The sequence below is a fragment of the Egretta garzetta genome, unplaced genomic scaffold (assembly GCF_000687185.1).
Source record: "Egretta garzetta isolate BGI_Z169 unplaced genomic scaffold, ASM68718v1 scaffold504, whole genome shotgun sequence".
NCBI lineage: Eukaryota > Metazoa > Chordata > Aves > Pelecaniformes > Ardeidae > Egretta > Egretta garzetta.
The window spans coordinates 1,189,699-1,216,565 of record NW_009259535.1 but is presented as its reverse complement, the minus strand read 5'-3'; the positions used below and the strand labels follow the sequence as shown (position 1 = coordinate 1,216,565).

The window sequence follows — 26,867 nt, the reverse complement described above, 5'->3', positions numbered from 1 at the left end:
ATGGCAAAAATCAACACCCAGCACTCCTACCCTGGTATGCACAGACTGTCTGTCAGAACTACTGATGAAGATATTGAAAGGATTGAAAATGGCTGTATCAGGTAATATATTTCATTCATCACAGTCAAAAGGAGAGATTGATGCATAGTTTTTTGGCACTCCTGTAGCTCTGCGTTATGGGGGTGTTGTGTCATGATATTGTTGACCCAGTGCACTTAACTGACTTAACGATGTGTATCCAAAGTACAGAAGAGCCATCAACAGGAAGGTTGTCACGGCTTGCAGTTTTGGAACCAGAATCTGTATTACCTTGGGAATAAACCCCATTTTCACACCAGTGGGAATTATACCAACTCATTAAGGAGAAACCTCTTTCTCAGGTCACCATGCACACAGCAGGGTCTGTGCTTCCCCCAGTCTGTGGGATTTGGAGAAAGGGGTTTCCTTCCAGTGTCACACAGCAAAAAGCCTCAGGAAGTTTTTTTTTTTTTTTAGAAGTACCCTCTGCAAATCACCTGGTTCCTGTGATAGGGAACACTTGTAGTGTTTAAAGAACATCGACATTTTTGTACTGGCTTTTCAGAGCCTCTCACTGTACAGTGGACCTGTAATGGTTTCTTTACATGCACCTTTCTCTGTTTTGATAGTTTTAAAGTGGCTGTTTAAAATGTGCCAGTGAGCTTGCACTTACATTTTACACAGTACCAGTCATTTGTCTAGTCCAGACAAACCCTGCTGGGCCTGCAGGAAAGGGTCTGATGAGCCACAGCACCTGTACAGACTGGGTGTTCTGCTTTTCGCTTGTTATGGTCAACCACCTCCGCTATGTGGACCTCATCAGACTGCCTCTTGCTGTTCAAATGTGTACCCAGACTAGAGTACTCAAAATCCTGCTGGGCTGATAGGCGTTAGGATAATTTTGGTTTGCATGCACCTAGCAGCTAGTATGGATGTGGTCCCTGTCCTGCTTGAACTGGTCCTTTTTTTCTTTCTGCTTTGCTTACACGATACTTTCTGTCACGTAGGTGTACCCACACTAGTGAAAATGGAGCTGCTTTTATTCTGCACAGCATGGCTTGCTTGACTTAGTTGTACTACCTGATGGTCTCCTTAGGGAGATTTGCAAGAGCTGTGTCCCTCTGTCTCAATTTACAGTGATTTCTCAGAAACAGGGAAAACACAGATCGAAATGAGCCTCTTTCTTTCCTTTTTTTAATGTCCTTTTTGTAAAAGATATCAGTGAGTGGCAGCTCACAGAATGGAATTACTGTGGCAGGGCTGTGAGAATGTAGTTGCAAAGGTTGAAATGTAGAATTAAATCACTGCAGTCATCTGCAGTTTCAGAGGCAATGGCTTGCTTATGACAGATAGAGGGACTGAAATATGAATTGCTCTTTATTATGATGATGATGGTCTTGAAGAGCCATTTATGTAAAAGAAAGTTTGCTGTTACCAGCATTAATTACAGGAGTTCATAGATGAGTAAAAAGATACAATCTCACTCTGTAAGAGACCTCATATATAAGGTTTTTGGATTGCTGAAGTGATTTCTAGTAAGTATATACAATGCCTTTGTAAGACCACTCAAAGAATTCTGGTACACATTTTTTTTTAATTCAGATTTGGTTTAGAATATGGTTGTACCAAAAGATAGGTCCCGTCCAAAATTTTAGCCCTTCTTTGTCTTGTAGCATAGTATACAACTATAGACATTGGAAAAAACCAGGCTTTCTAGAGTAGCAGCATTTCTCCTTTCCCTTTATCTTCCTCCAACCCCTGTTGGCTATAGTTCAGCAAAGCAATTAAGCACATTACTTAGTTCTCATTAAAGTCAGCGGGTGTTAAATTTATGCTTAATGCTAAGGATGTGCTTAAGTGCTTTTCTGCTGCAGAATGAGGTACTATCAAGGAAAAGTATTCACTGAAACAGTTAACAGTAAGCTGCTGGTGATCTTTAAATTGTCATTCTCAGTTATGCCGGAGTAAGTGATTCACATGCCCATATTCTTACAGCGTAGTGTGCTATAAAGTGGGTCCATTTTGTTAAAACAAGAATCAACAAAACAAAAAATAACAAATGAGTGAGTCTTCATTTTAAAATCCAGCCTCTTTATAGAAACAGCTCAAATAGGACAGGCAGCACATTAGCTTATGGTTGGCTATATAAAAGTTGGAAGTAGGGTTCAGCTGTGCCTTGTAGACATCTGGATTTTAGTGTCTTTATGCGAGTAGGTGTCTTAAGTTCCTGCTGTCATCAGTGGAGATGTAGTCAGTACAAACAGTCAGTGGAGCCTAGGGAACTGTTCAGCTTACCCTGACGTTGAATAGCTCTTCAGGCTCGTTTGGCTGTGTTGATTACAAGAGGTATTTAGTTGCTAAAATAGGCATCTAAAGCTATTTGAGATACTGTAGAGTATCCGAAGCATTTAGCTGGGGCTAGTGGGTATGAGGTGAGACCTGTGTGCTCTGGAGAGGTCAGATAAAGTATTTTGAGGTATTCCAAATGGTACTAGGCTCCTATATTGAGGCAACTGAATCAAGCCCTAAGATGGCAACTGACTATAACGGGAACTTAGATACTCGGCTTATATTAGAAACCGTAATTTAGGTCACTGCCATCTGGAGCCAAATCCCACCCTTGAAGTTTGGCTTACAGTCATTACTCAAAAGGTCTTCAGCAATTCCTGTTTAACTGATCAGAACTTCAGAACAGTTACTACTAAATTTGCATGCATTTTAGGTGACAGTGGTCCTCAAGGGTTTGCTTGAAGACGTATGTGCAAAGTTCATGCCAAATTAAGGCAAGGCAAAGGACAGGTACAGAGCAGGTACTGATGTAAATATCGTTCCCAGAGCGTTCTCCGCTGGATACCTTGAAAGCACGGGGATAAATTGGCCTTGAGAGAACTGAGGAGGCATGGAGCAGAAACCTCAGTGTCAGTGTCAGTTAGTTTCCTCAGTGGCAATGCTACCCCCGTGGAAATAAAATGTTTTTCAGCATAAGATGAGGAGGCACAATAATCTGCTGATTTTCCTGCTTTGTAACCTACTCTTTATTTCTTGGCACCCAGCGTATTTTCTTCTCCTGTTGATTTCAGACTGTGTAACCCCCTTGCGTAGCAATGGCAGAGTGGTTACTGTTTTGCTGCAGATACCAAACAAGCTTATGGAGTCCAGATGGGAATGAGGATGTCCGTAAAAATAAAGTAAAAGCTATGCCACATGCATTGAAGGTGTTACATCAAAAGCTCCATCTGTAACTGTCCCTCTGCATCAGTATAAAGCCATCTGACAATTAAGGCCTCTTGTATTATCTGAACAGGATTGAGGAAAGTCAGGAATGAGTATATGAGTTTTGTAAATGGGAGTTATAATAATGGAAGGAAGAGTTCATTTTAGATTTACTTTTTGATTTGCATTTGTGTGAATTAAGGTGGAATATGTTTGTGATGGCTGTATAATATCGGACAGCTGCTTTCATAAGAGTTGCCTGGTGGAGTCCTTTTGTGTATCGTTTTCCGATCCTGTTGCAGATATGCATAAGTGGTATCTGTAAAAGTGAAATGCAAGCACTTCAGTACTGTTTCCACAAACTTATTTTGATTTTCCTGAGCTGTCTACACATGTTATAGATATAACTTTTTTTGTAAGGTAAACCTGAATTTATTTACAAATTATTATATTTAGTTATAAGCCTTGCGGTAGAAATTCCTGATGCACTTGTAGAGTAATCAGAAAACTTTTTTAAAAACAGTCAAGCAATCAAAATCAAAATATAGACTTCAAAATTTCATTAGTTGAGTCCATAATCTACCCAATTTGGTTCCAGCAGTTGAGTCTGAGAGCTTTGCCTTTTTTTAATCTCAGAATACAAATTTTTCAGTGAGTGTGTCTGATCAGTTATGGGTAAGAATCTGACCAGAGTAATTTAAATAATTTGAAATTTTAAATTTGCTTTATGGGACTCAGAATGAGACTGGAAGGTATTCAGATCACGTCACATTAAGCATACCATTTTCTTTCTCCTAGATTGAAACATTTCTTCAGCATACTTCTAGCTCCAGACACCAAAAGCCATACCTGGATTGAAACTGTTGGGTTTTAGAGGGTGCCACTAAGTGCTCTGTAGCTACTGCTAGCACGAGGACAGACAGTGGGTAAAGCTCTCAATGTTAGAGGCGCACAAAGTGTGTGAGCCTGTGTAGAGACAGTGGAGCACAGCTTTTCCCACTGCTGAGGAGTATGGAGGTGATGATCATGCACACGAAGCATTTAACAGATAATGTACTTAGCAAGTGCGACTCTGTGCTGATTAAGTGGAACTAGTAGGACAGTATTGCTTTTGGTACCTGATCTAGCTTGTTTAGAGCTCACTCAGCTATTGCTGCGCTATTCTGCATTGCCTTCCTAGGTATTTACTCAAAATAAAGCTGAGCTCTTCATTCTTAGCCTTTTATTTATTGTCAGCAGATAGATGCCCAAGCACAGCAGTGTCAGTAATGAAAGAGGCTGGGACTAAAACAAGTTTACAGAACGGAAATAAGAAGGATAGGTAACAGTGCATTTTGGATAGCAATTTTCAGCTCCTGCTTGCCTCTTGTTCTCACTGATAAACCAGCATGGTTATATCAAAATAGAACATCACATAGTGTTCATTGTATTTCAGTATGCTTATAGAGGCTAATAAAATTGAAACAGATCTCCCTCTGAGACCTCAGAAAAAGTCTGATTAGCCTGATTTCCTGGCCCTGACTGCTGTGTAGAGTTTTCTTAGACTGATAAAGAATGCACTCTGACATCTTTTTTCTTTTTAAAGTTCTACTTGGAAGGACACCTAATGTATTTTAATCCATGTTTTCTGTATTATTATTAACTACTTTATTTTGTCACCCTTATATTTAATTACCTATATTTAGAGCAAATACAACAACTTAATGTACAGTCACTAAAAGTGGTTGAGTTACTGCAACTTAGTGAAATGCTCCTCATTATCTGAGTTGGTGATTGAACACAAACTTCTAATCCATCCAAACGTGAAATAAAAGATACTGGCTTAAGCTTCCATGGAATGCTCTCTATTTCTGCAAAATACACATTTTTTTTTTCACATTTGAATTGTGACACTTAAAATTATTTTCTGAGAACTCCCGCTATCTTATTTTAAAATGTATTTTCAGGATTCAAAAATACTAACAATTGGTAAGTAAAAATGGAAGTAGCAATATTAGAATTTATCGCTGTCTAAGATCATACAAAATGTCTATTTTTATGTAAAAAGGAATAAAAGGACTTAAAACCAGCCATAGCAGTGCAGTCTAAGGATACTGATAAGTCCAGTATCCTTTCTCCAGCAGGTCTGTAGGCAGATGTTCCAGTAAAAAGAAAAAAATGTGGGCAAACTGCAAATATCTGCAACATACTTTCCTCTAATACTCTCCCAGCATCCAGCTCAGGAGACTTCCTGAGCTGAATGGGGGCTCTGCGTATCTGGTAATCTGTAATGGATTTCTGTTGCATGAGTTTGTACATTCTCCTGTAGGAGCCATGTTAACTTCCACATCCACAGTCTTCTCAGCACCCACAGCATAAACTAGGTTATAAAAGTTTTTCAATATTAAGCAGTGTCTATTGGTGTCTTCTTATTAGAAGAGAAGAATAAAGCAGTTAACAAGTTGAGAATTCTGGGAGTGGGAGGACCTTTCTTTTTTTAGCATGATTCTTTGTGTAGAAATAATGAAGTTTTAATGCTGTGTTTGTTAGTTTCTCAGCTGTGAGTACACACAAAATTGAGTTGCTAATTATCCTTTTGTGGGCATTCAAAATGCTGTTGCCAGTTCTTATGAAGATACTGCAAGTATCATTAGAGTCAGTGTTTTCCTGGCAATACAGATTAACAGACTCATGTGAGAGTTTTTGTTTGCATTACAAAGGGAGAAAAAAGTGATCCTTAATGGATGTGACAAAGTCTTGTAAAAGTGAATACTAACGAATGAAAAACACAGAGAAAACCGTCAGAGTCTTATAAAAAAATCCAGAATGAGCCCTTGTAAAGTCCAGGTTCCGGTGAAGTCAATTTCAAAACTCCATTACTGAAAGATGAGGCTAAAATGTCATCTATTTTTCTCAAATGGTAATTATTTCAGTACTAATAAGTAGTCCTACAATTACGGGGACTCATGGGAATTGGCACTGCATGTAGCCTAACATTACAATCACTATCTGCAGTTGTGTGCAACTGGGCTGTTGCAGTGTTTTCCATGTGTGGCAATAGTCTGAGGTGCCGGAGCAGCCCTGAAGATCTGCAGCCTGGTCTGCTGTGAAACAGGTGAGGTTTCAGCTGCGAAGCGAGCAGTGTTGGGCCTGCAGTTGTGCAGCTGCCAGCAACAGGCTGGTAAGAACAGCAGTGGTGCTGCTCAGGACTACCTACTGTAAGAGCACCGTCTTCCCTTTCAGTCCAAGCAGGAGTGAAAGCAAAAAGAGGTGCGTATTTGCTCCGAGTCATAAAAAGGAACCGCACTGGTAGAAATTCCAGACTGTCAAACCCAAATGATGTCTAGGAGAACAACACTGAAAAAAGTGATGGGCAGGCACTTTAAAGCCCCCTGGGGAGGAACTCTATGTTGAAGGAAAGCTGCTGATGCCTTACAGGAGGCATTAGAGTAGAAAACTTGCTTCCCATGATTGAGTATCTTCACACCAGAGTAGTGCTGACCTGTAAAGAATGAGTGTCTGAGCTTGCTGGAACAGATGGCAGAACCTCCACTGACTTCATTTTGTGTTGGATGGCACCAGAAAAGTAGGAGTGTAGGTTAGCTCTATGTTTATTCAACGTATGCCATATTACTAGGAAGAGGACAATTTGCTTCATTGTTCCACGATGTAGTTGTGAAAACAAACAGATGGGGGGAAGTCTGCTGGAGGCTGTATGGAATTCTTAAAGAAAATTTGCTTTTGCAGAGCCCATTCACTGTGTGAGGATGCCTCTTCAGAACTGCAGAGAGTCATTTCTGTGGAGGGAAGACATCTATCTGAATCCCAGACAAGCTCATTCGCAGGCAGGGGAGCAATGGCAAGGTAACGTGCTAATTAATATCATTTCCAGTATTGAGTTTAAATTGTTGGAAGAGACTGATCACAATTTGGAGGCAAAGTAAAAAGAACCATCACTTTCCAAAGAAAATGGATGGAGTCCAGCTGAAGAAAGTCTATAAAAAGTAATAGAAGCTGCTTTTGACCTTGATTCTGAACATACCGCTTACTCGTTGCTAACAAAACCCCAAGAATCCTAGAGGTGCTGAATGAGCTCACACAAATTAGTCTAAATAAAAAAAATAAAAATGTTTTACATGACCAGATCTGAAAATATATTGAATGCTGAGGGAATACATGAAGTGGGGGCGGACTGTAAAGTGAAAGGGTAAGTGTTTGGTTCTGGCTGATAGCTGATGCAATGTTTGTTTCCTATCAAATAAGACATAATGATTGTTCCCTTCTTGGTAGATGGCTCTGGCAAGGGAGGAGACAGGGGCTCTTTTATTGGGAGTGCAAGAGTTTCTCTCAGTTTTCAGAAACCAGTTGTGTTTATAATGGATTGGGAACCTTAGTCAGCAAAATTCAGGTCAATCATTTGCTTAAGTCTTTTACTTTACCAGGACTTAAACCTGAATTGGAGCTTCAGAAACTGTGTCTACTTTAAATATGTAGCTGAGACTTCAGGGCTCTGTCTTCAGATATCATTGTTATACACAGTACAGACCATACTCAGTTTAAAGACAGTGTATTTTGAAGAGCAAAGAAAAAAATTATTACAAAATTAGAGTCATTTAGACAGTGTTGTTTACACTTCAGCCTCTTGGATGGTGCAGAATAAACTTGTATTTCCCTGTTTGGCTGTCAGATAGTTATACCACTGCAGGTAGATTACAAAGTCTGCAAGAAGTTGGTTTTAGGTGGAAAACATTTATAGGTTTGTGTTTTGTGTAAACATAAAGCACATGTATATAAACTCATATTGAGAACTTCCTTTTTAATCTTTGTTTATATTGTTCTTTACCCTTTTTCAGCCTAGTTTGAATTACACATGTGTGTAAGTACAGTTACTTATGCTCCGAATATACAAGGAAGCCTGTGATGAAAACCTCAGTGCTTAGCAATTTAAGTATTATGGTAACGTTAACATGCCTCTTGAATGCAAACTCTCAAGGACCTAAGGCAACAGCATCTGATAGACTTCACCAAGTATCTCACTTCAAGATGTAGAGGACAAGCATGTGAAAATAATACATCATGGCAGGAATAATAAAATTCTATTTCTTTGTTCTCTGTAAGAACATTCATATTAGTTGTTTTCCATACCACGCCTTATGAGAAAGCGGAGTTCTGCTCAGGCAAAGAGAAAAATTCTGTAGCTTAATGTTATGCAGCATTTTTTAAATAGATTCAGGAATCTATTAAATAACCTTAGACTTTTTTGTGGAGCCTTTCTTTTCTTTTGCATTCTTGGTAGGCTTTAGATTCTCTTAGTTGTTGGAAATTGTGGATGATTTATATGATGCTATATTGGTATAGCGCTCAAGACCTAGAAAGATCTTTTTCTAATTTCTGACATGTAATACTATTTCTGCCTTTTTTGTTCTTTTTATTTCAGGGTAAGAGAACCTAGGCAAGATCTATGAGGAGGTGTAGTTAGGCCCTTGAGAACTGCAATCAAGAGGCAGATGTACTTTCCCATAAGATTTAAATTGTTCATATCAACCTCTTTGTGTATTCTGTGCATATGTAATACTAGCTGATGGAAACAGAATGTAAAGAGCTTTCCTTGAGCAACCCAAGGTCTCTGTAAGAAGTTAAGCATTGTTTGGTATTTCATTATGCTGTTTTTGAGGCCAAGTTTGGGAAACCTGAATTAACACCACTTTTGTCCAATCTAGACTGCTGACAGGAAATAATACAATACATTGTGTGGGTAATAAATATAATCACTTTTCTAGATTTCAGTCTCCATTATTTTCAATTTTTCAGAAACATGTTTCTTTTTGAACTGTGACAGAAAACATTGTAACGAATTGTAATGTGAATTAGGGGGTAGAGAAAAAGATACCTAATGATACAGTGATAAATTAATTATGTTGTCCTGATTTTTTGCTTATTTCAGTGCTGTGCTAGAAATTTAGGATGAGGAAACAGTGTTTCCTATGCAGTAGGCAGGTTTATATGTGATATGCAATTAATATGTCTGCAGGCAGACCCTTTAAAATCATGGGGAAAGTGGCTGAATTTTTATTATTCCTGGTTTCAAAGTCCATCCTCCCTCGCCGCTGTTCAGCTTTTGTTACCACTGTGTGTACCAGCCCTTGAGCATGTGATCCTGTGAGTATTTTATATCTCCTAATTCTGTCAGTCCAGGATTCTGCCATTATCACATTATGTCAGAAGTTTGTCAGAAGTCAACTGCCCCACCCCAAACACTTGGCTTTCCCCCACTTGGCAAGAATATTGTTCTGTTGCTCCTGCGGTGCTGGTACAGTGGACTAGGAACTGATGTGTGAGATACTTTCCTGATCCACTGCAAAAGGTGATGTATGAAACTGAGAAGTGACTGGGTTCACACAGTTAATCCATCAAGTTTAATTTCATGGCAGGTGGAGAAGTGGAGAAAAATCCTCCTGGGCTACTCTTTGTGGGGATGATTTAAGCCATCTGATGTTCTTGTCTGGTTCAATGTGGTATGTCTGTTCCATGCAGGCTATCACGATTTGTCATATCTATGAGGTCATGGGCCACAAGACATTTGCACCATGAAGACCAAAGACCTGATTCTTTCCTGGAACGTATCCGAGGGCCAGAGCTCATAGAGGTGTCCAGTAGGCAAAGTAACATCCGCTCCTTTCTGGGTATCCGTGAGCGGCCTGGAGGAGTAAACAGGTAAGAAGATGTGTTTATACTTTAAAGGAAGACATTTGAGGTTATGGTATTATCTTGGTGATTAGGATGTAAGTTTTATTTTAAGAAGAAGGTAAGGAGCTTAACATGGGAGATGAACGAAGTATCTAATGCTGCAGAGGAATCTTCACGTAACTGAGGTGTTATGGTTGTCAGCAGACTTTCCCCCTCAAGCGCACTGTGGCAAAGATCTTGAAGTAAAGGATTTTGATCATGCTGCTTCAGGCAGAATGGTTTCTCAGAACTGGAATTTTATCATATGCTACCTGTGCAACTTGATGTTGCTGAACTCCACTCTGCTGAGGATGAACGTAATTTCTATTTCAAGAATCTAGGATGTTATTAGTTGTGGCTTTTCAGGACGTTAATGTTATGCACATTATCTGAGAGTGTTAGGAAACAGTTGTGCAAAATGCATCATTGCTTTGTTACACCTACTCGGGAGTTCAGTTGCTAACATTACAGAAGGCTTCTGATGCAGGAATGAGAAAATCTTTTGGCTGCTGGCTTAACTTATTAGCACATAGTCTTTGGCATGGAAGTCAGGTTCAATCTTACCTTAAAATTTTTCCAGTAAAACAATAGAGGCTTGGAAGAGAAACCTTTATGTGTTTACAGTCTTTTGACTTAATGAATTATTATTACTTTATAAATACATGATACAGTGTTTTAAATTTAACTCCATCTAAAAGAGGAAAATGAAGTCCCAAGACAAAAGTTGACCTTCTGTTTGACATTGTGCTTTGAAGCATAGACTCCCATATTTTTTTGCATAGTCAAAGAGTGGTAGGTAAGCAAGTATGAAGTTGATTTGTTTCAAAATCTCAGCTAGAAAGCCAGATTAAAGCAAGAACCTTTGAAGGGCTGTGCATGATACAGGTTATCTTAATTTGTTGTGGTCCACCACAGCCTTATTTTCATCACTTGATCTACTCCTTAGAAATTGAGCTCAAAAGCATATTTTGTTGAATTAGCCAGACTGTTGTCTGATTTTTCAGACATCTGGATCAGTAGCAACTGCAGATTTGAAGTAATTAGAAAGGACAACATTGATTCCGGGCCAACAAACCTCTATATAAGGCTATTAGAAGAAGTAATTTGGGAGTATCCATCCTTGTCTTCTTGGTTTTACACTGTTGCTACATGACAGTAACTCCCAGTTGTTCTATCATGAAGGCTTAATTCTGCAGCAATGGTAGGTGTGCTTGTTACTTATCCAAAAGCCTTGGCACCGCATCTGTGAAGAAGACTTGAAAGGATTGAAGAAAGCTTAAAATAGTAGCCCAATGAGTACAGGGCTAAAAATAGTGAGATGCATGTTGCCATGCACAAATACGCCTGAGAACAAGCTTCAGACATCAGATGTGGTCACAAATGTGTGTGCCAAGCACATGGTAAAAAGAAACTGGTGCCTTGAAATAGTTATGCAAAAGGGCTTATCACTGCGGTCAAAGTTGACCTTCCTAATCTTATCCATGTGTATGTGAGAAGCTAGTAAGTCAGTCTGTGATGTCCGTAAACACATGTATAAAATACCAACAGTCTTTACACTCTTTAACATGTTTTATTTAACTTGCTGCAGTCACTGGCCCTTGGCCAGGTTTAATGTCAACTATAGCAACAACACCAACGAAGAGTAAGTACTGATAACTTCCAAACACCTTTCTACTACTAGCTCCTTCTCTTTTTCCCTTTCCAGCCTAGTAACATTTGTAGTATAAACTCCTTATCTCTCCCTAAGCCTTTCCTAAGAATATAGTTTAATTATAAAGAAAGATCTAGTTTTCTTATTATGAAAAGCGTCCTTCGTGCTCCCTGTGAACTTCTTTTTGTCTGAAGTTACCCTTACATCTCTAGGAGTGAATTTTATTAAGCATTTAGTCCCTACCTCCTCTAGTTCAGCTGGCTGATTTTACTGCATTGCCAATTGATTTATTAATTCTTCCGGTTGTGAATTAGATTCATGTATTAATTTTCTAGTAGTGATTTTCCTCTTTTAACATCCTAGTCCCTTTTTGCAAACCAAATGCCCCAGAAATTTCAGGTTGTCAAATGAGAATTGGATACTAATCAGGGTACCAAGAAAACACATGTGCAGTGTAAATGAAAGCTAACCATCTTTTTAAAATGTTTCAGTTCAGCAGATACTGTTGGTGTAGATGTAGAGCGAGTGACAGGCAACATAATAAGGCTTGCATTGCAACAGAAGCTCTGACAGAAGCTGTCCTTTGGAGTCTATTTATTTTATATATTTGATAAGATATTTCACAGTGTTACACCAATGGGAAATCTCTTGAAAAGGTGAAGAGCTTCTGTAATTTAAAGGCACCCAGCACCAATGTTTCTTGCATGTCTTAGACCATGTATCTAAGGACATACCTGCTCTGTAGCATCAGCAGCAGATCTGTTCTCATGCATGATGATAGTTGATTTTTTTTCATTGTTTTCTGGATGAAAAGAAAAATCAAAAATAATCAGGACAGTTTCTGATTATGGTAGAAATGCTTCTAGGAAGCTCTTGTTTTTTTCTCCAAACAGTGCCATCACGGGCAAGCTCAAACTGTACATTTTAAATGATCCTGCAAAACCTTTGTGCACACACCTGAACAAGAGGTTTTCCTGCTCCTGAAGCAACTTTTTGGTTTGGTTTGCATAACTGTTATTAAAAAGAAAAAGCAGTGTGCAGTGAACAGTGACAGAAATGTGCATAATTTTATTTAGACTGGTATAAACCACATGCTAAAACCTGGAGCCTAGCCTGCTAGTCAGGGCCCAAAGGACCAATTAGGTTGGAAATACTGCTTTGGAATACTGCTTTTTCATACTCTGTTTCTGGCAATGACTCATGTACTTTGGGCAAAACTTTCATCCTTTCAATGTTTCATCATTTTTAAATGAAGACAACACCTGCCTGTCTACCTGCCTGACAGTCTGAAACATGCTTGATTTGCAAGGTACTTGACAGATGAGAAATGCAAATATTTGACTCATTCAAAGACTATGACAATGTTTTTATAGGGGCTGATGGAGACATGTTTTCTAAATCAGAAGATACATGCTCCTTTTAATGTGCTGGAAACACAGAATGGATGCAACTCTATTGCTGTGAAGGAGGACAGGCACAAACACCTGTTTTATTAGTTACTGGATTCCAGTTTACTCAGTAGCACTGATAAAGAAAAAAAAATGCAGGTCTTTTCCTCTGAGTGACTTCCACTTCCAGACTACAAGTAGGTGGGAGTATGATAAGTTGGGAGTTACCACAATAGAGAGATGAACAGAGGCCACAGAAATGGAAGAATCTCACTTACGAAAGACGCCTGTAGTTGACAGATGAGTTTGTATGACATCTCAGGCCAGAGAAAAAGAAGTATTGGCATTAGGTGCTGTGTGAAATGTTTTTTCTCTTTTTTAAAACAAAGTGTAGGAGGAAGTTGGAATTGTCAAAATATTCCCTCCAAAGTTCACCGCCACTGAGATTGTCTATCTCAACCTACTTTTCCCTGCATAGCAACATCCACAAATGTACAGTCGCCCTATCCTTTGAAAATTATGTTACTCATAGTTTGTCCTTTCTGGTAAGAATGCCAGACATTTGAAGTATTCAGGGGCTATGTTAAAGCTGACAAAAGCAACTGTGAATTGGCCTTTAGATCAGGTGCCATGCATAGTAATGCACAGTGAAATCCTGACATGTTTTTTTTAAATAGGAAAGAGTTTTGGGGGTAAATTTGAGAAAGAAGCTGTAAAAGTCCAGGGGGGTCAGTGATAGAGAAATAAATACTTGAGCAGCAGTTCCCACTGCCATGTAGAAATCAGCCTTGGTAAATGAAAAACTTGTTTCTTTGAGTTGACACGCATGTCAGTCAATCCAAATTTTCTTTTCTGTTCCAGTTATGCTCCTTTGCAGTGTATAATTTTAAGGGTTTAGGTGGTGTTGGTCAGCTTGGTACATATTTCCCTGGACATGGAGGAGTGTAGGATATCAGCATTTTTTAGCAAATGAGTCTGGGCTTTTCCAAATTACACTGTGGTGCTGCAACACTGGAAATGTCTATGGGTAAGAATTAGAACAGGTGCTCATTGCTGATAGATGAAGGCTACTACTATGTTAAAATCGGTGACTGTTGTCTTCTCCCTTGGAGTGCTTCTTTCTCTCTGTAGAAAGCACATTCATAGACAAGACTGCCATTCACAGTGTAGACTTTTTCTGATCTGAGTAATATGAGCAAGTATACTTGAAAAGCACAAGTGAGCTCACTAAACTTTTTATCTGTTGGTTCAAATCCTGTAAGCAGCGCTTTTCAACTGTTATTACATATTCTGTCTTTGCTGTGGAATGTTGCTGTCATTGATCTAATTTCTCCTTTATTGACACCAGTGCGAGGGGAGAATCAGACCCAGTCTTGACAGTTCAGAGGAGAACACATAGCTCCCACAGGAGCAGGAGTCCATGGCTTTCATCCAAACCAGGCCTTATGTGTAGAGAGTTATGTTTATATATGCATTGTCCAAATGCACTGTAGTGTCAGGAGCATTTTTTTTTTTCTGTTTTACAAATGGGGACAGTTTCTGCTTAAAGGAATAAAGAAATTTCAAATACAAACCAGGGAGATCTCAGATGATGGATTTTCTGCTTGTGCAAATGAGTGCAGTTCTTTAGCTTATATGATTCTTGACCAATGCATGCAGCAAATTTAGCTCTAAGATTAAGTGTTGATCAATTCTTAGGAAAGACGTTAACTTTCTGCAGTTTTGAAGAGGATGTGTGGGCCTATCTGCATAGTTGACATAGCTCAAGACTCTTCTGTTCAAACAAACCTAAGAATGGGGGAAGTCAGATCCATTTTTATATCTGGCTGATCACATTCTAATGAGCTAAAGGCGGTACATACTTGAACAGTATGAAAATCCATTATCTGGAATTAAATCTTGCAGCTTGGGCCTGTGCTGGATACTATGGAATGGTAGGATATAATTACGTTTAATAGTCCATATTTTACTTTATTGCATGAAAAGTGATTAATAAGCATGGGGACAATCATGATTCTATTAAGTCTAGGCAAAATTCCCATTGATTTTAGCAAGGATGAAACTTCATGCCTACTGCTCAGCCTTTGAATACAGTGGCAATGCAATACAGGCAGAGCAACTTGGGCATGGCTCCTCTGATCACGCATAGACGCCTGTATCTGAACTAGGCAATCCATTCTTCCTTTACAGTTGATGGAAAGAAAAAAAATGCTTTTGGGGGACAAGTCATCTCATAGATATGAACTGTCCTGTAGATCCAGTAGATATCTACTGTAGAGGTCTAAAGTAGGTTGGCTTAATCATCTTGACTATAAAGCATTTATAAAATGACAACTATGAGGTTAAATGAGACACATCTCTTTCCTCTACATTTGCTGCTTTTGTTCAAACATTGGCGGGGATTCTTCTCCAAGGCAATTGTTGAAGCCAGAGGTAATTAATGTATTACAGCTATGTTGGTTTTAAGGAACTGTGAGAGAAAATTCAGCCTCACTTCATTTTATTACCATTAAAGCTTCAGACAGTCACTGTGAGGTTTTGGATATGCAAAGAATATTGACACTTTGTTAAGCCATTTCAAGTTCTATTATCATTTGATAGATTTCTTTTTAAATGCCTGAGTTCTAAAGAATGAAACAAATCGGAAGCATTTAAGCAAAATCAGCCTGGGACACTGATATCTGAAAAGGTCAAGAAGGCATGGGTGACTAATGCTCAGAATCAGCCAGCTGTTTACCTGATGTGATAGTGTGCTGGTGTCAGTTTGAGAGGCCTCAGCCTGTAAACCATTTTTACCAGTTGGATCCCTCTCCCGCTCTGTCTGGAGTCTGGTCTAGTTTCCTGTACCTCAATATCCACCCTCTCCCTTAACTGCTTAAAATAACAGTAATACTGCTAAGCCTTACATTATGTTGTACAGCAAAAAGGAAGAAAAGAAAGAGGTTAAAGAGGAGAAAAAAGAGGAAAAGAAAGAGGAAAAGAAGGAGGAAAAGAAGGAGGAAAAGAAAGAGGAAAAGAAAGATGACAAAAAAGATGACAAAAAAGATGATAAAAAAAAAGAAGAGTAAGTATAAAGAATGAATGCGTGTTTGTAACACACCTCCTACACTACAGAGCATGGTATGGCATTTCATCATAACACTTCCAGGACAATTATTGTACTGCAGGCTGCAGGATGTTAGCCTGTCAAATCTTTAATACGTTTTCCTCTTTGGAAAGGTGCAGCTGCTCCACAAGCTTGTTCCATCTTTAAGACCTGTGCTTAGACCTGTCACAGACAGCTTCCTAGGTCAGTAAAAGGGAATTCAGCTAGCGATGGTCACTTTTTGATTTGCTGTTGAAGATGACTCTTTTACTATGAGGGCATTTTAGGATAGCAGCCTGCTTTGCAGATCTGCACAGGCTTTTCATTGTTCCAGAATGCCCATAATGATTCAGAGCAGATGAACCAGAAGTCTGGTTTGGAGAACAAGCAAAAATCTTACATGTAGAAAATTACAGATTTACTGATAAGTTTAGTTATTACACTGACTAGCATTTAATTGCGTAATATGGTGCAGTTCCTTACCAGTGTTCACTAAAGTTTGCTTCTGCTGATTAGGAAATGCTGTATTTCTGCAACAAAATGAGATCATTTGAATGCTTTTGACAGAAATGGATCCTGCTCTTGTTTTGTTCCCCCAAAGCTGACCCAAACATAGTACAATTTAGTATTTCCAGTCATTAAAAGTAACAAAGATAGCAGATAAAAAGAGGATGCATTTGAGTGGACTTCACAATTAAAGGATTATGCTAGAGTAATATACTGCAAGGTTATGGGTATATGTGGCATGTGCTGTGTAGGCATGGGGACGTGTAGTTAGGAATTGCTTCCAAATGGAATCTGCTTGATCTCAAGATCCTGACTTTCTTACTCAAAGCTTTGTTTGATTAGAAAGCCTTTGTTCTAAGGATTCTCTTTCGGCTTCAATTACTATGTACTGAGAGCCTGAGCTTTGCACTAGCCTAAAGCATTTTAAAACATTTCAGCAAAGAAATGTTTTAATGTCTAGAAGGTAGTGTACTCTTGTCATATGAAGACAATATTTCATGGTAACCAGTTTTGAGGTGGTGACCAGTTTTTTAGAAGAAAGGGCTCAAAACCTGTTGTGAGGTTAAAGCTGCTTCCTTTACTAACATGATCATCTGGACATTCAGCTGACGGCAGGGATAATGCCAGAAATACACACAAATATGAAATAAATTATCATTACATTTTAATATATTTACATTCTTGGAGGTTAGGAAAAGTCACACAAATACCTATCCAAGCATGGCCCAGTCACATATTCCCCACACTGTTACACCATTCACCGATCACACGATCACATGCTCCTGTTGGAATAACTTCTGCAGCTATGGACCTCACAAGCCACTAAAGCGTGTTTCCTCTGATTACATGCAACGTACCTAATTGCTGCCTATTCCCTATCAGCCTTTCTCATGCTGGGGAAGGGCACTTCTGAGCATACTCTACACGTCCCATTAGCCATGCTGTTCTTTAAATCTTCTTTAAATTCCAAGCCTGTATGCTTCATTTAGCATCTCTCATCGTTGCGAGGCCCAGGAAGCCAGCGCTGTGAACGTGTGAAATTTGTTTTTACATAATAATACGTGTTTTAGTTCTAGTCACACACTATATGTGTATATGCACACATGGAGTCTTATTTGTGTAAACATGTATTTGAATATGTATGTGTTTTACTTGTTTAAATGTGTGCGCATGCAGTCATTCCCATAATAGGATTTGCCAAAACCATCAAAATTAATCTGCAAAGGCAGGCTCTTTCTCTAGGAACAGACCATAGCCTTCTAGCTGGAATGATAATAAGAAACATTTAACGTTTGAATTTTTTTCAGTGAGGGTCATAATGCAGAAAGGCTGTGGTTTTTTCAGCCTGGGCAACATGAATGTCTCTGTTTTTCTTTCCGCTCTTACTTAGTTTTTCCGAAGTTGGGTCAAGCAAATAAATAGGGCATGTCAGGTGGGATGAAGCTAATATCTCATCTGGAGCTGCCTGCATGGATACTTTCTTTTCTTAGGCAGCTGTGGGTTCATCATGAGGTGAGCAGCCTCCAGACGTGGGAGATGCAGCAGGTTACTTCATTACATTTCCCGTGTAAATCTGCACCTTTTACTTTCCAGGAAGAAAAAAGAAATCTTTGTGATAGATCCTTCAAGCAATATTTACTACCACTGGCTGACCATAATTGCAGCACCCGTGTTCTATAACTGGTGTATGCTAGTGTGCAGGTATGGATTTAAGTTAATAATAATTTTAGGTTTCAAATTTAGTGTCTCATTAATGCTTCTTATGTAAGTCATCCTCTTATCTCCCTGTGGTATTTTCTGGGGTGGCTTACCTAGAAGACTTACAATTCATACGCCCTTAGGGATGCACGATATATAGACCACTGGGGATAGATGGCCAAAGTTTCCTTTTATCTTTTTGTCTAAACCCAATTTGTTTCAACTTGCAATGAGCGTCCTCATGAGCTCTGGCTGTGGCCTTTGTGTGCCACCTACTGGCTAGCTGCAGAGATGTGCCTTGGCCACTGTAGGCTCAGTAACCCCTGCACCCAGTAGAGAACAGAAGGGAGGCATGTGGGCAGTGTTGGGTCATCTTAAATTAATGTCATGCATCTATAGATGCTTGAAGGGCAGGACGATTTTACTTGAGTATTTATCTTCCCTTGGAAAATGTGGAAAGCAATGTGAGTCAAAGTAATGGAGTGCTGTGGAAATGGTTCACTTAGGCTGTCAGATGGCAGGGAGAGACAAGGATGGCTTGCCACTCAGAAACAAAGCTCTTATTTGGGAATTACCGTAATGGAGGTGTGTATCCTATGAAATCTGATGCATGTTTAATGGTAGGGATGTGTGTATTCCTCCATAAGTGCACTTGTGTGGCATATATGTGTTTGAGTTTTGCTCCTGGCCTAAACACCTTTGAATTCTGAAAAATCCTAGTGTCTGTTTAGACATCGCTCTAGTGTGGGGATGTCTAGGCATGCAGTTATCCCACCCTTAATTTTTCAGTGCCAGTAATGTTCACTGACATGCTACTAGGACACACATTGCAAGCACTCTGCTTATGCAGTTAGTGTAATTCTTTATCCTTTTTTTGTATCTTTGTTTCTTTAGAGCCTGCTTTGATGAGCTACAATTTAACCATATTAAATTATGGCTGTTCTTGGATTATGGCTCTGATCTCATCTATTGTCTTGACATGTTTGTCAGATTCAGGACAGGTGAGTCTTTCTGGGGTTTTACAGTGGTTTTAGATGCAGCATGAAAATAAAGGCTGGAAACAGAAATTCCCCCATGGGGTCTGACCAGTGTAGTATCCTGTCTCCAGCAGAACCCAGCAATGGAGGCTTTGGGAAGATGAAGCGTCTGACTGGCTTGGAGATCCCAACACCCGCACTTCCCTTGTCTCTAAATTCAGTTCTGTCGGTGCTTAACAGGCATGCCAGACGCTGACTGAATACCCAACTGTAACAGGCTGTGTGTGGAAGGGAGAATAAGGCACTTGCATGTCATGATCACTCTGTGCATGATATATTGCTTGTGTCATTAGAGAGGGCAAGAAACCAACTGCACTCCACAAGTGCTGCTTCCATAGCCAAGTTGTGCAGCATCCTGCTCAGATGTGATTATTGAGCTGGTCGAGTGCAATACCTGACACCCATCTCAGCCTCCAGTCTGCAGTCTTCTGCCTGGAACCAGCAGTGCTGCCCCTCTGCCACCAGCTGTGTTTCCTGCAGCCTTTGCGAGGTCCTGGCTGGGTCTCCTGCTGCCTGGTGGTGGTATAGTATGGGATTAACCCAGGCACCTCCACGTAGGTCCTGTCTTCCTGAAGGAAGCGTGAATCTAAAGGATCTGTGAGGACCATGCCATGTCACACGTTAAGTGGTTCTCTTCGGCTTTCCATCCCTGTTTCTGGAGTCCAGACAGGCTGAGAAGATTTCATATTTGAGAGTGCCCAGCTGGTAACAGATTCTAGCCTTACAGGGCTACCTGTTTTAAACTAAACCAGGTCATAATTTAGGCCTAAGCAATGACATACAGTGATCCATACCATTAAATTGCTAGAATAGTCTTCGATGTACTTTGGTGCATGCCCTTTGGTCTATGCCAGCTAGCACTCTCTCAAGCAGTGTCTGGGTACAGCTGGGAGGACATCAGAGGTTGGGTGTTGCTCATGGTGTCATTTTTGGAGAAGACTGGGAAAACTTACATATGAATAGGAGCTGTCATGGTAGCTGATGTCAGGGCCAGAAAAATGTCTCCTGGCTTGTTCTATTTACTGGTACAGATGCAGCCCCAAAATGTTCCTTGAAAGGGTCCAAAACTGCACTGATCATTATGAAAATGAGAGTTCTTTTAAATCTTTGATTTGTACATGTTCCTTTTTTTTTTTTTTTTAAATCATGCTGACAGCTTGACATTAATTATGGCTGGTGGCAAGTTGTAAACATAATTACAAGGCAGAGGCTAAAAATGCTGTCACTGTGGGAAGCACACAACTCATAGCAAGCCAAATTCCTAAACTTAGCAAGTACCTTGTTCAACAGGAAAGTCCATTTCAGATAGCAGCCTAAATTTCTCTTCTGCAGTTGTATCTGTTATTGTAATGGGAAAGAACTGAGCAGAAATTGGGCATGTACAGGCAATGTACTTCCAGGGCTGTCCTGATAATGATTGTACAGCTGTTAAAGCATGGTTAGAAGGCTGGCTTTGCAGGCCTGGATTGGAACTCCTGAACTGCCACAGAGATCTCCTGAACGCTTCAGTGCAGGCATCTGCTGCAGTTTCAGGTATTCAAATAGGGGAGTCACATCTTTTAGGTGTCAAAATCTTTGTCAACTCGCTTAGCAACCTTTCCTGGCTCTGCTAGTGCCTGCTGCCTTCTGTAAGTCTGCAAGGTTCATCTGCCCTGGGGCAAAGGTCCTGTGGAAGGCTAAGGGCAGGGACTGGCTTCGAACTGGGATCTAGGTAGCCCCACAACTACCGTGATCCATGGCAGCTTCTCTGTGGCGTGCTACTGTCTTAGCTGCAGGGCCTGTTTCACTGTATTTCACCTATGCAATTCTGCAATTCTATTTAGTGACTGTGAAGCAGACAGGATTCATCTCTCTCAGTCATGTTTAGCATACCCCACATTTTGATGCTTTCAAAAGGTTTTACTATAGGACTCCAGTTCTGTGAGGGGACAAAAAAGAGCTGAGGAGCTTTTATCTCCTTTCAGTAGGAAGGTGTTTTCCAAGTTATTTTTAATAATTGTGAGTCAGAAATTCATTTGCCTGGCCAACTTTTCTGTTTATTTGCATAACTCTGTTAATAAGGGCATATTTGACCAGCTCTTTCAGCAGTTTTTCTGGGCCTAACACATACTTCCATTTCTAGCCACCATCAGTTTGCAAATACCCGAAGACAGATACACACATACACACGAGGCAGCTGTACAGATAGAATCATAGAATCATAGAATGTTTTGGGTTGGAAAGGACCTTTAGAGGTCACCCAGTCCAACCCCCCTGCAGCGAGCAGGGACACCGCTAACTGGATCAGGTTGCTCAGAGCCCCGTCCAGCCTGGCCTTGAATGTTCCCAGGGATGGGGCCTCCACTGCCTCTCTGGGCAATCCCTTCCAGTGTTTCACCACCCTCATTGTAAAGAATTTCTTCCTTATATCTAGTCTAAACCTACCCTGGTTTAGTTTAAAACCATTACCCCTTGTCCTGTCACAGCTGGCCCTACTAAAAAGATTTCCCCCCTCTTTCCTACAGGCCCCCTTTAGGTACTGAAAGGCCGCAATCAGGTCTCCCCGCAGCCTTCTTTTTTTCAGGTTGAACAAGCCCAACTCCCTCAGCCTGTCCTCATAGCAGAGGTGCTCCAGCCCTCAGATCATTTTTGTGGCCTCCTCTGGACCCGCTCCAACAGGTCCATGTCCTTCTTGTGCTGAGGGCTCCAGAGCTGGACGCAGTACTCTAGGTGAGGCCTCACCAGAGCAGAGTAGAGGGGCAGAATCACCTCCCTCGACCTGCTGGCTGATACGCACACATTCCAGAAATACAGCCGTGCTGTGGAGGGACAAAACAAGTGCAGCTTGGTCTTCTTCCGCAGATGCTTCTCTGAGAAAGCTGCTGCTTGTAGATTACTAAGGGATTAGCAAAATGTGATAATCCCTGATAGGCAGGGAATGTTCTGCTTTTCTCTCAGTGGACTTCTCCTGACTGGCCCAGTGGGCAGGCAGCTGGACACCTCCACTTGCAATTGCAGCAAGCATTTTGCAGTGCATAGGCTGTTCCCTCTGGAACATTTTCAATGCCTTGAGCTTTCAGAGGGACGAAACAGCACTGCAGCTATACTGCTCAGGCAGCCTTTCTATGAGAACTTTTACACAGATGCAGGTTGTTTTAAGGTCTCTTACCAGTTTATGTCTTTTAGTAATTCTTAAGATATAATACTTTCCAAAGTCTTTTGAATGAAGAGATACCAATGTACAAAATTCTGCTTAATAGCTCTCTCACTAGAAATACAAAAAAAGTGTAAACCATTTTCTCAAAATGAAAAGGAAAATCCTGTTGCTTTTAACATCTTTTTAACAAGAGAAAAAATATGGCTCAGGGCAAATAAAAAAGGATTTGGTTATTTCAAGTGTATCTATATTGTTCTGAGAAAAACCTCAATCCATTATACCTACTTATTCTTGGTATTTATTTAAAAATATTCCACTCTGATTTTATACACAATTGCTTAACATTTGCTTAACTTTGGTTATGACTCATGCCAATGATTCATGAAAAATGAGACATTCGAATCTCCCCTTCCTTTTTGCAAAGACACTGAAAAGACAAAGATACAGCTGTGCCAGAATAGAGTGGAGAAGTGGAGAACTGGAGGGAGCACTGTGGTGATAATAGAGTCATTGCTCTACATCTTTATGTATCAGCTTTGAAACTTCATCGAGATTTTTAAATTTGCAATTAAATGTTTTCCTTAAGTGAACTCATAGTGTATCAACGTCTGTATGCATATCAGTACAAGTTTTAATGTTCTTGGGTATCTGAAACGTAAGTCAGTACTGTTGATGGTCATTGTGAACTGCACTTTTATTCTACCAAGTAAAATTTGTATTTTTATTCCTTGAAGGCTTCCTTGAGCAAGGCTTGCTAGTTAAGGATGAAAAGAAGTTGCGAGATAATTACACCAAAACTATGCAGTTCAAACTGGATGTGCTGTCTCTGCTGCCAACAGACCTGGCATATTTGAAGCTTGGTTTGAACTACCCTGAACTGCGATTTAACCGCTTGCTGAGGATTTCTCGGCTTTTTGAGTTTTTTGACCGTACAGAAACCAGGACAAATTATCCAAACATGTTTCGTATTGGAAATCTTGTCTTATACATTCTTATCATCATCCACTGGAATGCATGCATATACTTTGCAATTTCGAAGCTCATCGGATTTGGAACCGACACTTGGGTCTACCCCAACGTGTCCATTCCAGAGTACGGGCGCCTGTCTAGAAAGTACATTTACAGTCTGTACTGGTCAACACTCACGCTGACAACCATTGGAGAGACGCCTCCTCCGGTGAAGGATGAAGAGTATCTCTTTGTGGTCATCGACTTCCTGGTGGGTGTGCTGATCTTCGCTACCATCGTCGGTAACGTGGGCTCCATGATTTCCAACATGAATGCTTCCAGGGCAGAGTTCCAGGCCAAGGTCGATTCCATTAAACAGTACATGCATTTCCGAAAAGTGACTAAGGATTTGGAAGCCAGGGTTATTAAGTGGTTTGATTACCTCTGGACCAACAAGAAAACAGTGGACGAGAAGGAAGTTCTCAAAAATCTGCCTGACAAGTTGAAGGCTGAAATCGCCATCAACGTCCATTTGGACACACTGAAGAAAGTGCGCATTTTCCAGGATTGTGAAGCTGGACTCCTCATTGAGCTCGTGCTGAAACTGAAACCTACCGTCTTCAGTCCTGGGGACTACATTTGCAAAAAGGGAGATATTGGGAGAGAGATGTACATTATTAAAGAGGGAAAATTGGCTGTGGTGGCGGATGATGGCATAACCCAATTTGTAGTCCTAAGTGATGGCAGCTACTTTGGTGAAATCAGCATCCTAAACATCAAAGGTAGCAAATCTGGCAACAGGAGGACAGCCAACATAAGGAGTATTGGTTATTCTGATTTGTTTTGCTTGTCTAAAGATGATTTAATGGAAGCCCTCACAGAATATCCAGATGCCAAAAAGGCTCTGGAAGAGAAAGGGCGACAAATTCTGATGAAAGACAATTTAATAGATGAGGAAGCAGCAAAAGCAGGAGCTGACCCAAAAGACTTGGAAGAAAAAGTAGTAAAACTTGAAACAGCTCTGGATGTGCTGCAGACCAGGTTTGCTAGGCTCTTGGCAGAGTACACCGCATCTCAACAGAAGGTGAAGCAGAGACTTGCCAGAGTAGAAACCCGAGTGAAAAAATATGGTAGTGGCACCTTATCAGTTGGAGAAGAGGCTGAAAAACCTGAGGGGGAGAAAAAGCAGTAATGGAGTATTTATAGTTCCTCATTTATTGCAGAAGGTTGAAGTACGTGAAAGCCATAAATGTATGTAAATACGTGTGTGCATACATAGACATGATTATTTTTATATGAACTCGAGAGAATGGTTTTTAGCATTTTTAATTGAAGCAGTATTTTCTTGTAAATACAACATTGTCACCTTCTTAGGGGGGAGATTTTGGTCTGGCATTTGGGTACTTTTTTGTACTGGGAGTGGATTTCTTACAAGTCATGCTCAGAGCATCTGTTATGTATGGTAAATGTAGGTCTTGACACATTGTCTTGTCCCGTGCATGCTGCGTTAAGGCACTGTACTTAAAGAGATTGGGTTTTTTTAAGAGCTTAAAAAATATTTATAGGTACATGCTCTACCTTGCTACAGTAGTAGCCGATTAAATGCATGGATGCACATCCAGGCTTCTCAAAAAATTTCTTTCCCAGTGAAGCGTCTGTGCAAACTGTTGGACTGCAGCTAAGCAGCAGCACGTACCTGGCCTGGGCGGCGTAGCCCCGCACGTGTATGAAGCAGCCGCTTCCGTTTGATTCTTTCTGGTGAGCTGGGCTCTGCACAAAGGACCGTGCTGACAGAGTAGCAGCGCTCATTCACGTCCTTTCTGGCATGGTCTGCCACAGCCTTTGCTGCTCTGCAAACTGCTTTGCTTGGGGAGAGAGGGGGAGATTACACACACACAGCCCCATCCATGCTGGTAAAACCCTCATTTGGAAGGGAGTCCCCAGAAGCTCACTGGTGGAAGGCATCTGTGGCAATATGGCTCCACCAAACCTGGGAAGAGAAAAGAGGGCCCCGATACCTGCAGGTCCTGTATGTAGGGTCCTGAGTGAATTTCCCCTCAACAAGTGGGCAATCCTAGAGGGAGGCTCCAAACAGGCTGCATGGGCTGGCAGGCAGGGACAGCCTGTTGTTGCCCCCAGCTTTCTGCCCTGGCAGGGTTTCTGCAAAGCAGGGAGAACAAGCCCCGTGTCGCAGTCTTTCCTGCTACTTAGGCCTATGTTTTCATCCTCTTTGTTTCATTTAATGATGCCTACTCCACCTCCTGTGGCTATTTAGTGCCAGCTTATCTCCGAAGTAGTTGTCACCGTACTGTGTTTCCATCATTGGGGAGAATGAAGGCCACGTTTTCTCAGGTCCTGCTGCTAGGAGCCTGGTTGTGCCGGTTGCTTTTCTACTCACTGCGGAGTAGTTGCCTCTGCTGACAGTCTGGCTCCGATGTGGGTACAGCGGTCTGGCCCACTGAGCCTGCCGTGGCAGGGCAGAACGGTACCGAGAAGGTTTCTTGCTCTGTCACGCTGCAACCTCAGCATTTGCCTTTTACACACCCCTCAGCCTCCTCCACCCCACTGCTTCCAGCTTCTGTCCAGGCTTCTCTCCCTCCCACCAAGGGGGTTTCTCTAATACTCTCCCACTAGGAAGATACCAGTTTACACTTTTTTCTATACAGTATTTTTGTGTGGTGTTATGTTTAGCCTTGGGTACCTCACTGACTAGAGAAGAGTTTGGAGTGACAGAGACTGTTCAGCATCTGCAGCATGGGGGCTGGATCCTCTCACGGCATTAGGTATTACCATGGCCAGTACGCTGCCTTTTAGTTGCCCTCAGCCCTGATTTGTGAGCCCTAACAGCACACGGGAATAGATGGCTTGTTGGAAAATCAGTGAGAAACCCACTGAGAAGAGTGGTTTAAATAGATGGTAGTGAAATGAAGCAGTTGCTTTGCTAAACTGAGTACAACTGCTCCGAGTGAGCGCTCATCTCCAGGCAAGCAGCTCTCCCCCTCCTACTGATGGAGAGACAAATCTGCCAGCGACTAAGGAGAGGGGCTTTGCCAGCAGCACTGGCAGAGGGATCACCGAGTAGTAGATGTCCGCACCTGGCCTGTGTCTAAACTCCTGTTCTCTGCAGCCTAGAATCCAACCAGACTTAGGTATCTCCTGTAGGCTGGGCTTAACCTCTGTTATCAAGATTTCCACTGACTAGAACAAGGGCTTTGGAAAGTAGCCGAGACCTATGTGCGGCCGGCAGAGTTTGGGGGTTTGAGCCTTCAGCTTAATCTTGTCCTTATTTTCCCCAAGGGCTTGAGATGAAGGGGGGAGGTAAGAGAGACTGTTTTTGGCAGGGGTCTAGTGCCCTCAGTCCCCCACAGAGGAGGGCAGGCTTGAGGTGGGGCTGGGCGGTGGCTGGTTGCAGCGTGCCGCCGTAAGCACTGACGGTGCGGTCACAGGCTGCCCAAATCCCAACCCCCACCCCCGAAACCAC

General features: G+C 41.1%; 1 protein-coding gene across 3 annotated transcripts; it reads left to right on the top strand.

The window, feature by feature from the left end:
* On the top strand, positions 1 to 24,641 carry CNGA3 (cyclic nucleotide gated channel subunit alpha 3). 3 transcript variants are annotated; one of them, XM_009637650.2, is made up of 8 exons: positions 1 to 101; positions 6,958 to 7,074; positions 9,745 to 9,924; positions 11,525 to 11,578; positions 15,896 to 16,039; positions 18,161 to 18,268; positions 19,160 to 19,266; positions 23,173 to 24,641. In XM_009637650.2, exons 1-8 carry the CDS (start codon positions 1 to 3, stop codon positions 24,576 to 24,578), a joined length of 2,217 nt encoding a protein of 738 aa, XP_009635945.1. In that variant the 3' UTR covers positions 24,579 to 24,641. The 3 variants fall into 3 exon arrangements, with proteins under 3 accessions (XP_009635945.1, XP_035749092.1, XP_009635946.1); XM_035893199.1 differs by lacking the exon at positions 15,896 to 16,039 and adding an exon at positions 13,679 to 13,687; XM_009637651.2 differs by lacking the exons at positions 11,525 to 11,578; positions 15,896 to 16,039.
* The last annotated feature ends 2,226 nt before the right edge of the window (positions 24,642 to 26,867 follow it).

Coding starts and splice junctions, on each gene's coding strand:
- CNGA3 (XM_009637650.2), top strand. CDS start 1: ATGGCAAAAATCAACACCCAGCACTCCTACCCTGGTATGCACAGACTG. Junction 7,075..9,744: donor GGCAGGGGAGCAATGGCAAG/GTAACGTGCTAA, acceptor TGTTCCATGCAG/GCTATCACGATTTGTCATAT. Junction 19,267..23,172: donor GTTTGTCAGATTCAGGACAG/GTGAGTCTTTCT, acceptor TATTCCTTGAAG/GCTTCCTTGAGCAAGGCTTG.